This window comes from Gallus gallus, chromosome 31, assembly GCF_016699485.2.
Source record: "Gallus gallus isolate bGalGal1 chromosome 31, bGalGal1.mat.broiler.GRCg7b, whole genome shotgun sequence".
NCBI classification, from domain to species: Eukaryota; Metazoa; Chordata; class Aves; order Galliformes; family Phasianidae; genus Gallus; species Gallus gallus.
In genome coordinates, this window is record NC_052562.1 from 1,780,908 (window position 1) to 1,798,938 (window position 18,031).

Consider the following 18,031-nt stretch of genomic DNA (forward strand, 5'->3'; position numbering starts at 1 on the left):
GAGCAGCACCAGACAGATACGCCCCCACACTAGTGGCCACATTCCACAGATACGAGGACCAACAGAGAAGACCCCTAGTTTTCAAATTGATTCTTTCACTCCAAAACTATGAGCAACATCTACCCCCAACCCACGTTTCCATTTCAGCCGTCTCAGAGTTATCAGACTGGGTGAAGTACAAGAGCAGATGTCTCTACTGATTAATCGTGATGAACCCATAATAGTATCAGAAACATTTGACAAAGATCAGGATAAGCAAAGGGGCCTAATGAAAGAACTTATCAAACTAACGAAAATCCAATTAACTAAAGAAGATGGAACCCCCTCCTCACCTGTATCATCAAAAATTTCAGCTAGTGAAGGCAAACGCTTTCCTGCTTCAGTGAGAAACTTCTTCCTGGGGGAGAGCTGAGAGGTCACCTCTGCCCCTTTCCACACGGAGGGGATCTGACAGCACCGCCCCGTGAGTGTCACGTCCTGTGCATGGAGGGTGGGAGGGAGGGAGCACAGGGACTGCGGTGCTGTCACACAACAGCAGCTCAGCACCACACAGCTTTCATTCTCACTGAACCCCTCCCAGTGGGTTTGGGGTGAGAAATGGAGAGAAAGGGGAAGAATTTGTAGGTTCAGATGAAATCTATTTACTGAGACCGAAAACGAAGAGAGACATAACAGTAATGATGATGAGATATATGAATATATTTTTTGAAAGCAACTGATGCACAAAGGAATTGCTCAGCACCCAATGACCAATGATAAAACCGGGACAGAATAGGAGGCAGGAAATATTGGGGAATCTATAGGGGATCTATCGAGCATGAGTGGGAGATGGAAATGTAGCAAAGGAACATGTCTGGGGATCTCCAGAGGAGGGATAGATTGGGACAGATGGGGGGGTCTCACAGGAATGGTGGTGGTGTTTGGGAGTGGATGGGAGAGGATTTGGAGGTTTCATGGTGTGCTAAGAGATTTGCGGGGATAAAGAAGGACTTTGGGGTAAGAGATGAGCATTTAGGGATTTGGTGTGTCTGGGAAGCATTTGGGATGCACCAGTGAGAATTTGGGATTGTTAGATTTGGGGAGGTTATCTGGTTTGTGGTTAGAAGAGGACATCAGGGAGTCCCAAGCAGGGAATTTGAGGTCTGTCCCCTTCCACACACCCCAGAAATGAGACACTTGGGGAGGCCCATCAGCGCGGTGAATCAGTGCTCACTGTGGTGTAGATGACAGGGGACTGGGGGGCAGTGGAGTAAGTGGGAGGCTGGGGGCACGGGATGGCAGCTGGCATCTCAGCGTAGGTCAGATTCTCGCTGTTTGTGGGGAACACCTGGAGATGGAGGAGGAGAGTGGTGTGATACCATGGGGGTCCCCAAGATGTGTGGGGTGAGGGTGGGTCTCTGGTGTAGGTATGTGGGGGGTGTGGCCATGAGGAGGAGTCTGCGTTTGTGACTGGGCTTAGATTTGGGGTCTGCATGGGGGATGTTTGGAGGTCCAGCAGTGGATTTGGGGTGCCCATAGGGTCTCGAGGTGTTTAGGGACTGGTGGAACTGAGAGGCTCAATTTTGGTGTCCCCATGGGCATTGGGTTTCCCTGTGGGTGCATTTAGTGCCCCTCTAGTCAAGAAATCGGTGCCTATACAGTCTAGAGGGGGTTAAGGCTTGGAGGGCATCTTTAGGTCTGGGTATTTAGGGGTATCTGTGGGCTGGGGTTCCCCACAGTGCAGGTTTGTGTTTCCCAAGGGCTGGACACGGGTGGTGCTCATAAATGTGAGGGTAAGCCATATGAGGTTGGGGGTCATTTGGAGTCCCCATGGGGAAGATTTGGGTTTCCATGGAGATGTGAGGTGTGGGTCTTAAGAAGTGAACTGGGATTTGGGGTCCACTGACCCCAACACTTACCTGGAATTGCACTGACTCGGGCATCTCAGGGGTGACACCTGCATCAAAAAGAGGGGGAAGGGTGGGAGTTATGTGTGGGCCTTGAGGGACAACCGGGGATCCATAACAGATCAGTACGGAGTCAAAGAACACATAGGGGATGACTGGGGGGACCTGTAGGGAATGGAAACCATTGAAGTCCTTCCTCACCAGCGCTCTCATCTCTCCATGTCCAGAGGCTGCGGGCATCGAGGACAAAGTAGAGGCCCAGGCTGAAGACCAAGACAGCAGCACAGCCCCTCAGCACCGCCACCACCAGGTTCCCATGGGACCGCCCCTTGGCACCTGTGGCCTCCGAGTGGTTGGGTGTCCCCATCACAGGGCAGGGATGCAGTGACAGTTCCACCCATGGCTGACACTGGGGGTATACAAATGCGGTCTCCGACCTAACTGGGGTTGCACGTGTGGGTGTCACCTCCACCACCATGCTATCTACAGGGGTGAGGACCAAATGTGTGGTCCTTGGGGTTGTAGGATTTTTTATTGGTGCTGGCAGTGGCCAGAGTCCCCTCTAAGTGGGTGAAGGTGGCTGTGCCCCACCAGTGGGATCCTGGCACAGGATACGGGATGAGCATTCATCTCTATGCAGCAGGAATGTGGCACCACAACCCCCATTGCAGCACTGGGTGGTGACATCAGTCCCCATTCCCACATGTTGCCTGGGCTCAGGGAAATGCTGAGTTGGGGGAAGCTGCGGTTTGTGTGCAGGGAGGGGAAGAGATGGGACTTGGCCGTGTGGGAAAAGCTCAGGGCCAGCCGGTGTCTATAGTGCCCTCACCTGTCAGCACCAGCTCCACGGGGTCACTCTGATTTGATGTCCACAGTGGCTCTGACACCTGGTACCGACACTGATATGTCCCGGCGTCCTCCAGGTTTGTGACAGCAAAGGAGAACTCAGCTGCATCCTGCTCCTTGTCTTTTTCCTTGTTAAATCTCAGAGTTCCATTGAGCCAGAGCTGGACCCAGGCAGCCATGCGGGGCATGTGGCAGCGCAGGGTGACATTGTTCCCCAGCGACACCCCCTGGCTGGGGTGCAGCGACAGGGAGGGTCGGGGCACTAGGACAGGGGACAGCAGTCAGCCTTATCCCTGCACACCCTCCTGGGCCCCTCTGCTGGCCCCCTGCCCTCGCTCCGCTCCCTCCATCCCCATTCTCCCCATACTCACGTTGCTGTGCCCTGCTCACAGTCACCAGCCACCAACCTGCAAGGGACACAGTCCTGGTCCCACACAGGGCCACCAACCCCTAGGCACCACGTCCCCATTGTCACTCACCGAGAATGAGGGCCACCGCCATTGGTGCCATGAGGCAGGAGCAGCTTGGGGACAGTGAGACTGCAGTGGGGACAGGAAGTGGCCGGAGAGGCAATCTCATTTCCCCCTGGGGACAGGATGCCGTGATGTCATATCCTCGTGACAGATTTCCCCCATCTGTGGTGACAGTGCTGGGTCCCAGATAGGGTCACACACTCAGATCACTGCACACAGCCTCTGTTGTGGTGTCCCATGCAGGCGGTCAACCCCTGAGTGTCCCACACTCCCCAAAGTTCTGCCATCACGTGGCCTTGAGTGGTGTCCTCCGTGGGTTGTCCAGCACAGAACCTGTGGATTCAATGGCGTGATCCACATGGGAGGTCACTTGTGATCCCCAACACGTCCAGCCAGCTGTCACCATGCAGTTTGGGTACCACACTCTGTTCTCTGTGCTTTCCTCTGTCATGCCCTCGGGGATCAGCACAGACCGGCTGGGGACACTGTGACACCCACACAAATGGGGAGGGCACACACTGAGGGCACTGAATCTGCACAGTGCCCCAGTAGGGCAGTCCGTGCTTTCCTGGGGTCTCCAGGACAGCAGAGTCAGAGTGAAGGAACAGCTCAGAGCTGTGAGCAGCAGCTCTGAGGCTGCTGTACCGCTGAGAGCAGTTGTGTTGCAACACGCACGCGTGTGGTTAGGAACATGGACTCATTGAGGCCTTGGGGTGGCTGGGGACACATCTGGGGTCCCACAGGACTGGCGATATGATGTTGGGATGGATTGCAAAGAGTTCTGTTTGCCAGAGGCATGGTGGGTGTATTTCTGGGCAGGACCGGGAAGGCCTGAGGGATCCCTGAGCAACGAGAAGTTCCTCTGGGGCAGATGAGGAAGAAGTGCAGACTGGGGATATCGAGACTGCCGTGGGGACAGAGAGTGGCCGGACAGCTGCTGTCATTTCCTCCTGGGGTCAGGATGATGAGATGTCACCTCCTGATGCGGCAATATTAGCGCATAGGGGTGGTTGCACCGTGGGGTCCCTCCGGGTTGGGACAACTGGAGAGGTGCACTCTGCACACTGTGACTGTTGATGTGCCCCACACGCTCTGCACCATGGGGTGTCACACACTGTCCCAAAGGACTGAGTGTGTTCCCTGGCATGGTGTCCCCCAGCGCATACCACACTCTCTGCACAGTGACCCTGTAGGGCAGTCCGTGCTTGCCTGGTCTCTCCAGGGCAACAGAGTCAGACAGTGACTCAGAGGAACGACAGAAGACCATTTATTGAACTTTCCACCTTCAGCTAATCAACTGCCCTGCAACAAACTTTGGGGACTTCCTAGTAGCAATGAATGAGCTCTAGGGATAAAGGATATGTTGACACTGGTGTTATTGCCTTCTCTGCTACCTCCAGGGAAACTGAGGTTATGGCTGCTGCAGGAGAAGTCTAAAAGATGACTGGGAGGAAAATGAGGAAGAGCGAGTAAGAGAAAGAAAAGAAAGGAAATGGAGAGAAGCAGAGAAGGAACGTAAGGGAGAGAGGTGATGGGGGGAGAAAAGCAATCATTTTGAATCCATTTTGAGGAGCTGCAAGACAGAAGAGCAGGAGGGAGACTCTGGGAGGGATCCCCGTAGGGTCAAATTGGAGGTGGATGTGCTTTGGGGTGAGTGGGTCTTCAGTGGAATTGTGGGGTTGGATTGGGAAGGATTTGCAGGTTATCTAGCAGAGGTGTTTGGTTTTGGGGTGGATTAAGGAGTACTTGTGATCTCAAGGAATGTTACCGGATTTGAGGGGAATCAGGAAGGATTTGGGGGTGACAGAGGAGAATTCAGGGATTTGGTGGTCTTTAAATGAGATGAGCTGCACAGGGGAGGATTTGGGGATGTTTGATTTCTTGGGATTTAGGGGTATATGGATGGGATTGCTGTATCATGGAGCTCCAAGTGAGGAATTTGGGGTGTCCCCCATTCAGAGCACCTTAAAAATGAAGTACTGTCGGTGTGGGGGTATCAGCGGGGGTCCCCCACAGCTCACATGGGTGTAGATAATGGGGGGCTGATGGGTGGCCGGGGAGCAGGGGGCACAACATGAATTTCGGCGTAGGTCAGATGCTCACTGTCACTGGGGGGGCACCTGGAGACACAGGGGAACAGCGGGGTGCCACCATGGGGGTCTCCCACATGCTTTGGAGGGGGACCGATTGTGTTGGTATTTGGGAGTGGTGTTCAAGAGGGAGGGTCTGGAGCTGTGCGGTCCTTCTATTTGTGGATCCCAAGGGGGGATGGTTGGGGGTCCTGCTGTGGTTTGGGGGTGCCCACGGGGTCTGGAGTGTTAAGGGATTGTGGGACCATAGCGGATTAGATTTGTCATCCCTGTGGGTCATAGATTGGGGTTCCATATGAACGTTTTTTGGGGTACCTTCTAGTGGGTTTGTGGGTGCACTATGGGATCTGTGGTGTGCTTAGGGCCTGGAGGGCTCCGATGGGTCTGGAGGCTGAGATTTTGTGTCTAGGGATTCCCCCTGATGCAGATTTTGGGTTCCCCATGGGCTGGATTTGGGAGGCATGTAAAGTTAGGGTGAGCCATATGGGGCTGTTGGTGCTGAGGGATAATTCTGAGCAGGGTTTGGGTTTCCCTGGTGAGGTTTGGTGAGGCCCCAGGGGGAAAGCTGGGAGACGGGGTTTGTGACCCAGACAATAATCAGGAACTTCACAGCCTCGTGCATTATGGGGGGGCTCCTGTGTCAGAAAGTGGATTATGGGGTGACCTTGAGACACACTCCAGGAGCTCAGTTGGGAATTGATAGGGGATGAAAGGGAAGGCAAGGGACACCTGGGAGGGTCTATATGGGATCGAAGGGCAGGCGGGGGACATTGCTGCAATCAGTAGTGGACGGTAGACATTTAAACTTGCTCACCACAGTTGTCATCTCTCCGTATCCAGAGGCTGCGGGCATCGATGACAAAGAAGACTCCGAGGCCAAAGACGAGTGCAGCCACAAAGCCCCTCACCAGTGCCATCACAAAATTGGCCCAGGACTGCTCCACAGCACCTGTGGGATCCAGGTGTTTGGGTGTCCCTATTGCCAGCCACAAGCCCTATGCAGACTGGATGCAGAGACACAGCCACCCATCCATGACGGGGGGTATGCAAATGGGGGGCTCAGACCCACCTGAGGGTGCAGCTGTGGGTGTCACCTCCAGCATCACGCTGTCCCCAAGGGGTGAGGACATGAAGGCATAGCGCCAGAGGCGGTAGGAGCACCTGTATGTGCCACTGTCAGCTGGGGTCACCGCCAGGAAGGTAAAGTTTGCAGCACCTCCACCACTGGGGTCCTGGTGCTTGATAGGGGGTGAGCTCCCATCCTTGTGCAGGAGGAAGGCGGCCCCGTAGTCCTTGTTCCAGCAGCGGATGGTGATGTTGGTCCCCATCTCCACATGTTGCTCAGGGTAAATGGAAATGCTGGGTGGGGAATAACTGTGATCTGCATGAGGGAGGGGACAGCAGTGGGAATGTAGCACATGTAGAAGCCGCCATAAAGCCAGTGCAGGCAGTTGTCGGCTTCGATGAGGAGGCGCAGCAAGGTCTGCAGAGGCTGCTGCCACCCCCCCACCCCGCCCACCAGGCTGCCCCGCGCCAGCTTCTGCAGCTCGACAGGCACCACGGTGCTGGTGCAGTGCTTCTCGATGTAGTCCTGGAAGCCCTTCACTCCCATGGTGAGCACCGGGCAACAGCGGAGGTAGCTGTGGCGGTGGCCATTCAGCGGGAGGTCATATGGCCTTCAAGGTGTTGGCAACAGCACGCCACACCAATCTCAGAGGCTTCAGTAACTTCTCATCCTTCCCCCCAAATATCACACAGTCCCACATATGATCTCCTATATCACGCCATTCTTCCGCTATGAAAATGAGCAGAGGAGTCTTCAGGAACCCCTGTTCTTGGGCCCTCGTTACTAGCTTAGCTAGGTCCTTATCCTTCACTGTCTCCCCTTGCTTAGTGAGGATACTGAGAAGCAGTGTCTGTCCATGCTAGCAGCAGTTGGCGGAGGAGGAAGCTGTGCAGTCTTCCTACCCGAGTTGCTGCACTCTCAGCACACGGCACTCACCCCGCTGCAGGTCTGAGTCGTTGCCCTCTCAGCACACGATGCTCTGAGCTACCGTCCTCTTGGCAAACGGCACTTACTCGCACCAACCTTCCCCGCTCCCGTTGCCTCCACCTCAAACCGCTGTGACAACTCTCGAGCGTCCCGCTGCCTCCACGTCGAATCACGGTGGCAACTTGTGCGGCTTTCCCGGGTCCCTGTTCGGGCGCCACTTGAAGGAAGGTTGCCCGAAACAAACCACGTGTCTTCATAGAAGTAATGGTGGAGCTTCGATTTATTGCCCAAATCAGCTCATACTTATACAGAAATACAGGGTGCACACGGAGATAGTCAGCTCATGATTGGTTAGCATACAGAAATCACGCATCTTGCTCTCAAAGCTATTGGTCCAGCATTAATCATCACGTGGCTTTTCACACTGTTCCTCACATTCCATTGCCTTAGTCTCTCCCCAGGCTAGCTTCCCCCTTATCTTAACTGCAGCCTCAGCTTTTCTTTTTGCTTTGACAGCTTCAAGCTCTCATAGCCTGGGTAGTGCACGTAGCACTCGTACTCACAATGTCCTTGCTCTTGGAGCCATTCTCCTGCAACTGGAGATGGTGGAGAACAGTATGGCTGTGAGGAGGGACATCTCCGTTGTAAGTGTGTGGGTGTGGTCAGTGATGGTGTGTTTGGGGATGTGGGGGGACTTTGATTTGGGGTAACATTGGTTCGATATTGAGAGTAAATATGTGTGCCTTTTGGGAGTCCTATTACATTGTATGGATTGCCCACACTGTCAGGGGGATGTTTATGGCTGGGTTTTCCCCGGTTGGTGCAAGGACTTTGATTTGGGCCCTCGGGGATCTCCACAATGCAGATTTGTGCTTCCCCCTGGTCAGGATTTTGGGGCATCACACAAGGTTAGAGTAAACCATCTGATGTGGGGGATCCCGGGGTCCACATGGGCAGGGATTTGGGTTCCAGGTGGAGTATGAGGTTCCCAGGAACAGGCTGGGATCAGGGGCCCCTGACCCAAAGACCTATCTAGAAGTGCACAGCCTCAGGAATTTGTGGATAGGCACAGGAGTAAAAACAGAAGGGGATCATTGTGGGGTTATGGGGGATGAAGGGGGTGTGAAACTTGTTGGACTTGTGAGAATAAACAGGGGATGCAAGAGGAGGCAGGTAACACTTGGGTGTATTTATAGTGGATCAGTAAAGGATGGACACAGATGCACAAGATGACAGGGACTAGATAATTTATAGGGCCTGGAAGGGGAGGCAGGGGATACATGATGGATTTATAGGAGATGGGATGGGGGCAGGGAACATCTGAGGGAATCGATAGGCAATGTATAGTGGATCCAATGGTACACCTGGTGGATTCTACAGAAGAATGGAAGGAGAGGAAGAGAAAGACTGGGGAGATGTGTAGGGGATGTACAGGAGATCAATGCCATTAAATCCCTTCCCCACCCAGACTCTCATCTCTCCGTATCCAGAGGCTGCGGGCATCGATGACAAAGAAGATGCCGAGGGCAAAGATGAGGACAGCAGCACAGCCCCTCACCACTGCCACCACCAGGTTCCCACGGGACACCAACTCAGCACCTGTGGGGTACAGGTACTTGGGTGTGTTCATCCCCAGCATCACCTCCATGGGGAAGGAATGTGATGACACTGCCACCCATGGGTGGCGCTGGGGACAAACACATGGGGGGCGGGTACCTACCTGGGGGTGCAGGTGTGGGTGTCACCTCCAGGGTCACGCTGTCCCCAAGGGGTGAGGACAGAAAGGGGTAGTTCTTGGGGTGATAGGAGCACCTGTAGGTGCCACTGTCAGCTGGGGTCACCCCAAAGACGGTGAAGGAGACTGCGCCAACATCATCTGGGACCAGGTGCTGGATAGGATCTGAGCGTCCATCCTTGTGCAGGAGGAAGGCGGCCCCATAGTCCTTGTTCCAACAGTGGATGGTGACATTGGTCCCTGTCCCCACACGTTCCTCGGGGTGAATGGAGATATGAGGTGGGGGGAAACTGCGATCTGCATGAGGGAGTGGACAGCAATGGGTCACGGTCCTGTTGAGAACTCACAGAGCTGTCCACTGTCCCAGTGTCCTCACCTGTCAGCACCAGCTCCACGGGGTCACTCATCACTGATACGTCCTCTGACTCAGACACCTGGTACTGGCACAAATATGTACCTGCTTGATCATGACTTGCGCTACGGAAGGAGAACTCTGTCGTGTCCTGCTTCTTGTCAATGTACTTGGCGTATGACCAACGTCCTTCCAGATACAGCCAGACCCAGGCAGCCGGCAGGGGCAGGTGGCAGCGCAGGGTGACAGTGTCCCCCAGGGACACCCGCTGGCTGGGGTGCAGTGACAGGGAGGGTCGGGGCACTAGGACGGGGGACAGCAGTCAGTCTTGTCAGTGCACAGCCTGCTCGGCCCCTCTGTTCTCCCCTGACCACACTCCCCTCCCTCTCTCCCCATTCTCCCCCTGTCCCCATACTCACGTTGCTGTGCCCTGCTCGCAGCCACCAGCCACCAACCTGCAAGGGAAACGGTCCTGGTCCCACACAGGGCCACCAACCCCCGTGGTACCACGTACCCATTGTCACTCACCAAGGATGAGGGCCACTGCCATTGGTGCCATGAGGCAGGAGCAGCTTGGGGACAGTGAGACTGCAGTGAGGGCAAGGAGTGTCTGGAGATCCACTCTCACTTCCCCTTGGAGACACAGTGGCATGATGTCACCTCCTCATCTCACAATTCTCTTCCCCATGCCGTGGCACCATGGGGCCCAGGATGGGATGACACACATGGAGTGGTACATACAACCGTTACTGCGGTGTCCCACACAGGCTGACAGCTGTCAGCTGTCACACACTGGCCCAAAAAGGCTGCCTGTGCGTGCCCTTGCTGGGTGTCCCCCATGAGATCCCAACTGCAGCACACATGGCTGCATTGAGGTGTCCCACATGGGATGTTACATGCGGTCCCCAACATGCCCACCCTGCACATTCCCCACTGTCCCCACCGCACTTTCCACTGCCATCCCCACTGGGGGCAGCATCAGAAATCCTTGGGGACACCTCACATCTGGAAGGGCAGACAGACAACCGGCTTCAGGTGGGGGAAAATCACAGCAATCATCTCCAAGGAAACTAAATACTTATCTGTTTTTAAAGCATATGCACCACGTCTACCTCTCACTGAACTTCTAAATCTCAAGGAACAGCTCTGGATGCCTCCATGCCTTTTCCAGACCTCATGACTTCAAAACTACCCCTGGATTCACATCTGGAAGTGGCCCCAAATCCCAGAAGTACCCCAGGTGTAGGGGCTGGAGAAGCAGCAGCCACCAGGACAAGGAGGACAACTCACAGGTGAGAGGAGGGAGAGTGGTTCACCCACTTCCATAGATGCTCTTTGCTTTCCCATGAGTACCCAACCCAATGCTGGGAGGTGCCATTCTGACTGGTTTTGAAGCTCTGCAAAAGAGGAGACAGAAAAGATCACGGGCTGTTGGGACATTCCCAGGAAGCCACAGTGGGCAGAACCTTTCCTTCAGCCAATAATACTAATAATAATACTAATAATAATAATAATAATAATAATAATAAAAATACTACTACTACTACTACTAATACTAATAATATACAGATAATAATCTGTTATGTGTTGCCTGCACTCCTTTGGTGCTTGAAATGTACAGTCAGCTACCAGAACCCACAGTCCTTAGGGCAGAGATCTGTTGGCTTTGGTGAGAAATGTCAGGAGAAGTCCCAGCCGACCCTCAGGACTGATGTCTGTCTTTGGGAAGAGAAGGACGGGCATCATTTGGTGCCCACATTTTTGCTGTGCTGGATGTACATGCTGTCATTTTGGGTGGGACACATCAGGTGGGTTTGAATTTAAATAATCCTATTGGCTAAGCTGTGACTGAAATCACTCCATCTATGGGCTTTAGATCTAACACTGTCCTTCTATCCCAACCTCTACTCAGACAATCCTCATTTTGCTGCAGATTTGTTCCTAGAAGTCCGTTTTCTCAGCCAACGTTACTTCCCCTTTTCTATTTTAAGCTTCCTCCTCCTTCCTGTGCACCACACAAAACACATTGTGTGGCTCAAACCCTCCTTCCCTCTCTTCCCTCCTCTTTCCCGTGCACCAAAACTGAAATGATTTCAGAAAACGATCCCCAAATCACACATGTCAGCTCAAGAATCCCCCCAAATCCTTTTCCCCACCCATTTTGGTCTACCAGGAGGATGATGAGGATGTGTGGAAGAGTCAGGAGTGCCAAAGGAAGGCAGAGCTGAAGAGAGGAAGGCAGAAATTAATTAATATCACACGGCTTTGTCTGAACTGCATTGGAATTCCACACATTCCCTTTTGGCTTTTAACCCTTCATCTCTACCTAAATCTCTTCATTCTCATTCACTATCGTGCAGAAACTGGGAACGAAGGAGGGAATCCTCAGAAGTGACAGTGAGTCAGAGGACAGAAAACAGGAGTCAGTGAGAGGAACAGGAATCAGATTAATCAACGCTCTGATTCCAAGGTCTGTTTTGAGGAGTGAGAGGGTCGGCCCACAGCGCTGGAGAAGGGATGTGGCTGAGACTCACCTGGAGGTGACAGCCCTGAATCAGCAAAGAGCAACGATGGCCGCCATGAAGATGTTGAAGATGACCCGCAAGGTCCCCTGAAGACATCCCTTTGTGCCTGCTGGGTGTGCAGTTCACCTCCCCAAGGTCACAAACAAGTGAGTGCACAGCAACAGCTTAGCCAAAAATGAGTCTGTAGCCACAGCTTTCTCATGGGAATGGTAGGGCGGTTGGTCAAGGAAGCACTGCCAGTGTTTGGCCACACCAAGCACAGCACAGAAAGACAGGAATGTGTCTTTTGTTGGTCCTTCCCAGCATCCCTTCCTTCTGTCGTTTCCACTGCAGCACTCGGCTCAGTGCCATCAGCAAAGTGCTGAGGGTGCACTCCATCCCATCATCTGTGTCAGTGAGAGGTGGTGAAGAGCAGCGCTCCCAGGAGGGACCTCTGGGGGTCACCACTCATCACCACCTCCACCTGGACATGGAGCTGTTGGCCACAGCCCTCTGGCTGCGACTTTCCAACCTATTCCTTCTCTGCAGAACAGCCCAATGCTCGCATCCACATCTCCCCCATTTTGAGATGAGGGAGTGGTGTGCAACCTTGTCAAGGACATTGTGGAAGCCCAGGTAGATGACATCAGTTGCCTTTGGATGACATGAATTACCCTCAGATGTTCGTCTCTAACCCCAGCATTCTTCCTTACACTACATAAGTTCCGGATAACCAGTTGAGAATCCCTAATGCAACCAGTACACCCCAGACCATGCATACACACAATCTCACATGGGTAAGACATGCATGTGCACAAACATACACGTGTACAAGCACGTGTTCTGTCTGCACATGCATTTCAAGATTGCAAATTGTGCTGTGTGCACAATGCCACACGTGCACTACATGCCTGTAACAATGTACGTCTTCTTTACATGTTCATCTCCATTAAATGTGTGTGTGCTGCTACGTGTTCACAATAAATGTACACACACGTGTGCTACACTCTGAGCACTGAGGCATGGGGTGTGTATGTGCTGTGCTGTGCGTGTACAGCAATACATACAATCAGTATTTCCCATGGATGTCCTCAGCAGGTACTACCTGTGTTAGAGTTGCACGTGTGCCCTCACTAAACACGCCTTTAGCGTGTGCCCCTGCTGGGACCACGTGTGTTCCTCAATGTACATCTTAGTCCTTAGGTTGTGCCCAAGTCTGTGTGGGTGTCACTGTGTCCACAAAGTTCCATGCTGCTGTCCACCATGGGGATGGCGGAGGAAAGAGCAGTGAGGACAGAGTGTGGTACCCAAAGTGTGTGGAGACAACAGGCTGGATGTGTAGGGGACTGCATGTGACATCTCATGTGGGACAGCCCATTGGAGCCATGTGTACTGCGCTTGGCATCCCATGGGGGACAGAGTGACAGGCCACATGCTGGAAGTGCTTTGTGGACTGTGTGTGAGCTGACAGGTGACAGCCTGAGTGGGGCAGTGTAAAAAAGATGTGGATACGGATATTTGCGTGCCATCTCATCCTGGGCCCCACAGTGCCAACCCCTTGGGGACAGCAATTGTCACATGGGGAGGTGACATCATGGAACTCTATCCCAAAATGAGAACTGACTGCAGCTCTCCGGCCACTTCCTTTCTTCACTGCAGTCTCGCTGTCCCCACGCTGCTCCTGCCTCATGGCACCAACGGTTGTGGCCCTCATCCTGGGTGAGTGACAAAGGGGACGTGGTGCCATGGGGGTTGCTGGCCCTGTGTGGGACCAGGACCGTGTCCCTTGCAGGTTGGTGGCTGGTGGCAGCGAGCAGGGCACAGCAAAATGGTATCGGGACTGGGGGAGAATGGGGAGAGAGGGAGGGGAGTGTGGGCAGGGGGAGAGCAGAGGGGCCCAGGAGTGTGTTGTCCCTTGTCCTAGTGCCCCGACCCTCCCTGTCACTGCACCCCAGCCAGGGGGTGTCCCTGGGGGACACTGTCACCCTGCGCTGCCACCTGCCCCGCATGGCTGCCTGGGTCTGGCTCTACCAGGAAGGAGGTTGGACATACCGCTATCACAAGGAGAAGGAGAATAACACTGCTGAGTTCTCCTTCATTAAGACAACATGGGAACACGCAGGGATGTATCGGTGCCAGTACCAGGTGTTGGTGCTGTTCGGGACGACGGAGACAAGTGACCCCGTTGAGCTGATGCTGACAGGTGTAGGCACTGGGGATGGCTGGCGGTTCTGGACTGTTCTCACAGAGCTACATCCCATCCTTGTCCTCTCCCCACATGCAGATCACAGATATCCATCTCCTCGCATTTCCCCGATGATCTGGTGGGCACGGGGACAAAATTTACAGTCCACGTGGAGATAGGGGCCAATATCACCATTCAGTGTTGGAACACGGGCTATAGGGGAACCATCCTTCTACACAAGCATGGGCACTCAGCCCCTGTCCAGCGTCAGGACTACAGTGGTGTGGGCACGGCTGCCTTCAGCCTCTTTGCGCTGACCCTGAGTGACGCTGGCACCTATGGATGCTCCTATCGCCCCAAGTCCCACCCTTTTGCGTCCTCAGCCCTTGGGGACAGCGTGATGCTGGAGGTGACACCCACAGCTGCACCCTCAGGTAGGCCAAAGCCCTTCCTGTGAGTGCCCGCAGAGTCACTGCATCCCAATGCCATGGAGATGGTGGTCAGGGATGGGGACACCCAAACACCCCAACCCCACAGGTGCTGAAAGGAATTCCCGTGGGAACCTGGTGGTGTCGGTGGTGAGGGGCTGCGCTGCTGCCTTTGTCGTCATCCTCGGCCTTTACTTTGTCCTAGATGCACGTAGACTCATGGTGTGTTGAGATGAGAGTCCTGGTGAGGAAGTGGTTAAATGCCTTTGATCCCCATAGATGCCCCTTGGTGTCCTTCTCCTCCCCTCCTCTCCTCTGTGTGTCCCTCGGGGCCTTCCATCACCCACCCTTCTCCCTTCCCTCTGCATGCAGATCCCCCTGCAGAAGGCCTGAGGCCATGCAGCTCCAGGTCAGTGTCTGGGACGGGGGACCCCAAATCCCAGCCTGCACCTTGGGGCTGCAGGATTCACCACGAAGGAACCCCTGTACCACCCCATTGGGACCCCAGAGGAGCCCTCCTATGGCTTCAGCTAACTTGATGTGTGCCCCCTAGATCCAGTCCATGTGCAATCCCAGATCTACACCACCCCCTTGGACATGCCCATGCATATCTGTTCTGTAGGGCCCCCCATGCATCTTGTGGACACATGTGGTGTCATCCCCCTGTCCCCCTGTGTTCCCAGGTGCTCCTTGGTGAAAGCGAGGCTCTGAACTCTGCTGAGCTGTGACCTCCGACCCCTCATGGTCCCCCACCACCTCCCAGCCTCCTGCTATCTATGCCGAGGTGGGTGCTGGAGGACCTCACTGACACCTCCACAGTCCAGGTGCCTCACTTTGGGCAGACCCCATGTTCCTCTTCAGGGCAACTTGATGCTGAGTTCCTTTTCACAAGCTCCTTCCACACAAACCCAATACCCCAAATCTAGCACCCCCAAATCGTCACTGATGAACTCCAAATGATTTCAGTCTCAGAAAACTCTAAACGCACTGAACCCAAAATGCTGCCCTCCCTCTGTTCTGCTTCTAGCATCGCTTGGGAGTTGGTGAGCACTGCTTTGTGAGACATTTCCTTATAACTATCTGCACATAAATACACACATATAGACATATACTATAACCATTACTGTTATTTCACTCTTCCTGTTGTCGCGTGGCAAATAGACTTTATCTTGACCCACAAGTTGTGGCTTTTTATTCTGACTCTCTCCGGGATCCCACTGGGAGGGGTCAGTGAGAATAAAAGCTGTGTGGTGCTGAGCTGCTGGCGGGTGACAGCACCGCAGTCCTTGTGGTGCCCAACGTGGGGCCCGAAGGGTGCAGATCCCCACAGCTGTGAGCAGAGCGTGTTCCAACACAACTGCTCTCAGCAGTACAGCAGCCTCAGAGCTGCTGCTCACAGCGCTGAGCTGTTCCTTCCCTCTGGGCCATCACAGCTCTCAGGGCTCTTTCCTTCCCTGCGCTGGCGCTGCTTCTCCTCTCCAAGGGCTGCCCTGCAATTCTGGATGCTTCTGCCCGTTGGCCTGCAGCGTGTGCTCATGGCTCAGCGGCCATGGATGCAATGTGCTCCTTGTGCTCGGCAGTGTCATCACTCTCGCACTGCAGGAACCTCACCGCAGGAACTCCTCACACGGGCACTCTCTGCTCCACACAAGTGCTGTGGAACAACAAAACCCATTTTCTGACAGGTTTTCTTTGCTTGCTACCTCTCAAACATTTGCAAGACAAGGCTCTTGCCAGAACAACAGAGGCTGCAAAGCCCGAGATGCCGTGAGATAACCGGACAGCCTTTGTGTGTCCACCAATGGCACTGCTTCACCGCAAGCACCTTTCTGGTACAGACACATTTCTGACCAATGTGGCACTGTGAACTCACTTCTTTACATCCTTGCGATGCTGCAGCTGCCCACGAGCAGGCACAAAGGGATGCCCAGAGAAGCTGCATTTCTTGCTGTCTCCTTTTGGCCAGGTGGTGACTTCAGCGATTGGATGAGCGCTCTCATCCCCCCTTCTGCTCCAGCACTGCAGCTCCCCAAAACGGACCACGATTGCTTTTCTCCTTCCATCTCTCTCTCTCTTACGTTCCTTCTCTGCTTCTCTCCATTTCCTCTCTTTTCTTTCTTTTTTTCTCTCTCCCTCATTTACATCCATTTACATGGTCATCTTTACTCTTCTCCTGCAGCAGCCATAACCTCAATTTCCCTGGCGGTAGCAGAGAAGGCAATAACACCAGTGCCAAAGTATCCTTTCTCTCTATTGCTCATTCATTGTTACTTATTGTAAGTCCCCTAATTTCAGTGCAGGGCAGTTGATTGGCTGATGGTGGACAGTTCAATAAATGGTCTTCTGTTGTTCCTCTGAGTCAGTGTCTGACTCTGTTGACCTGGAGAGCCCAGGCAAGCACGGACTGCCTATTTGGGGCACTGTGCAGAGAGTCTGGTGTGCGTTGGGGGACAGCATGCCAGGAAACACACTCACAGCCCTTTGGGACAGTGTGTGACACCCCAGGGTGGAGAGCGTGTGGGGCACCTCAACAGTCACAGTGTGCAGTGTGCACCTCTCCACTTGTCCCACCCCAGAGGGACCCCCCAGTGCAACCATCCAGATGGGCTAATAGCGCCTCATCAGGAGGTGACATCACATCATCCTGACTAAAAAGGGGAACTGACAGCAGCTGTCCGGCCACTCTCTGTCCCCACTGCAGTCTCGCTGTTCCCAGGCTGCTCCTGCCTCATGGCACCAATGGCAGTGGCTCTGTGAGAGGTAGATTGTGTTTTTTGCAGTGGAAATTTCCAGTATTTCTGTATGTAGCCCAGGATAAGTGGCCTTTCCCAAAGAAAGTTGCTGAACAGAGTAAAGTTGAGAGTGGGGAGTTACGACCGAGGTAGAATTGGCACAGGCACTAGGGTAAAGGTGAGAGTCAAAACGAGTGACAGCATTGTCCTCGTATCGCTATAAAAAGTCGAGAACATACCCAAAGGCAATGGGTTGGTAACAGACTTTGTATGGACGTGTAACGGAGCTATGGAAGTGTAACAGAGGTACGGAAGTGTAATGAAGCTATGCAAGTGTAACATAGCAACAGCGTCAGAAGACTGTGAGCCTGAGATGCTCAACCAATGAGTGCCAGGAGAGGCTTTACCTGCGTTGGACCCAGGGTGCGTAACGGAATGGATTTCACCTACTGGTTGCATCATTTCTCCCTGATCAGTAGGGGGCATGCGCCCATTACTGCAATAAGGAACAAACTGCTCTTCAAAGAGACCTTGGCCTGACTAGAAACTGTTGATCTTGAGCGTGTTTCTCACACGCTTTCCCCTTTTTGATGCAGGTGAACCCCTCAAGAGTTCAAAGGGCAATGAGGCCTGCGTGATGTGACCTCAAATCCCAAACTGTCCCTTCACCCCTTCTCACGGAGTTATCTAGATAGATCTGTGCCCGTCACAGGTGGGCAGTAGGCTCGTGGGCCCCCTGGCTTCCCGAGAAAAAAAAAAGTGGAGCAGCAGCAACGATCTAAGGAGAACTTATTTTACTAACTACGA

At 53.7% G+C, this 18,031-nt stretch overlaps 3 protein-coding genes and 3 long non-coding RNA genes across 9 annotated transcripts in view; 3 read left to right on the plus strand and 3 right to left on the minus strand.

Annotated features, from left to right (window-relative positions):
• Positions 1 to 3,319, minus strand: part of CHIR-AB1 (immunoglobulin-like receptor CHIR-AB1) — a 173,847-nt gene extending 170,528 nt beyond the window's left edge. For both annotated transcript variants that reach the window (NM_001397444.1, NM_001146141.3), the window contains 1 exon segment: positions 3,212 to 3,319. In NM_001397444.1, coding sequence (NP_001384373.1) covers positions 3,212 to 3,242 — 31 coding nt within the window. In that variant the 5' untranslated portion in view covers positions 3,243 to 3,319.
• The window catches only part of CHIR-B6 (immunoglobulin-like receptor CHIR-B6), a gene marked incomplete in the record, with an annotated part of 141,313 nt that overhangs the window by 6,141 nt on the left and 117,141 nt on the right, over positions 1 to 18,031 (minus strand).
• LOC121107922 lies at positions 4,733 to 6,626 on the plus strand. Its single transcript, XR_005842321.1, has 2 exons — positions 4,733 to 4,855; positions 6,136 to 6,626. It is a non-coding gene; the product is annotated as an uncharacterized LOC121107922 (long non-coding RNA).
• Positions 7,805 to 8,869, plus strand: LOC121107906. Its single transcript, XR_005842298.1, has 2 exons — positions 7,805 to 7,932; positions 8,757 to 8,869. It is a non-coding gene; the product is annotated as an uncharacterized LOC121107906 (long non-coding RNA).
• LOC112531126 (platelet glycoprotein VI-like) lies at positions 8,458 to 9,987 on the minus strand. Its single transcript, XM_040654512.2, has 5 exons — positions 9,904 to 9,987; positions 9,795 to 9,830; positions 9,400 to 9,678; positions 9,009 to 9,320; positions 8,458 to 8,887 (listed from the first exon to the last, which is right to left on the minus strand). The coding sequence occupies exons 1-5, from the start codon at positions 9,932 to 9,934 to the stop codon at positions 8,736 to 8,738; spliced, it is 810 nt and encodes a 269-aa protein (XP_040510446.2). The 5' UTR covers positions 9,935 to 9,987; the 3' UTR covers positions 8,458 to 8,735.
• LOC121107926 lies at positions 14,507 to 16,844 on the plus strand. Its single transcript, XR_005842325.2, has 2 exons — positions 14,507 to 14,901; positions 15,176 to 16,844. It is a non-coding gene; the product is annotated as an uncharacterized LOC121107926 (long non-coding RNA).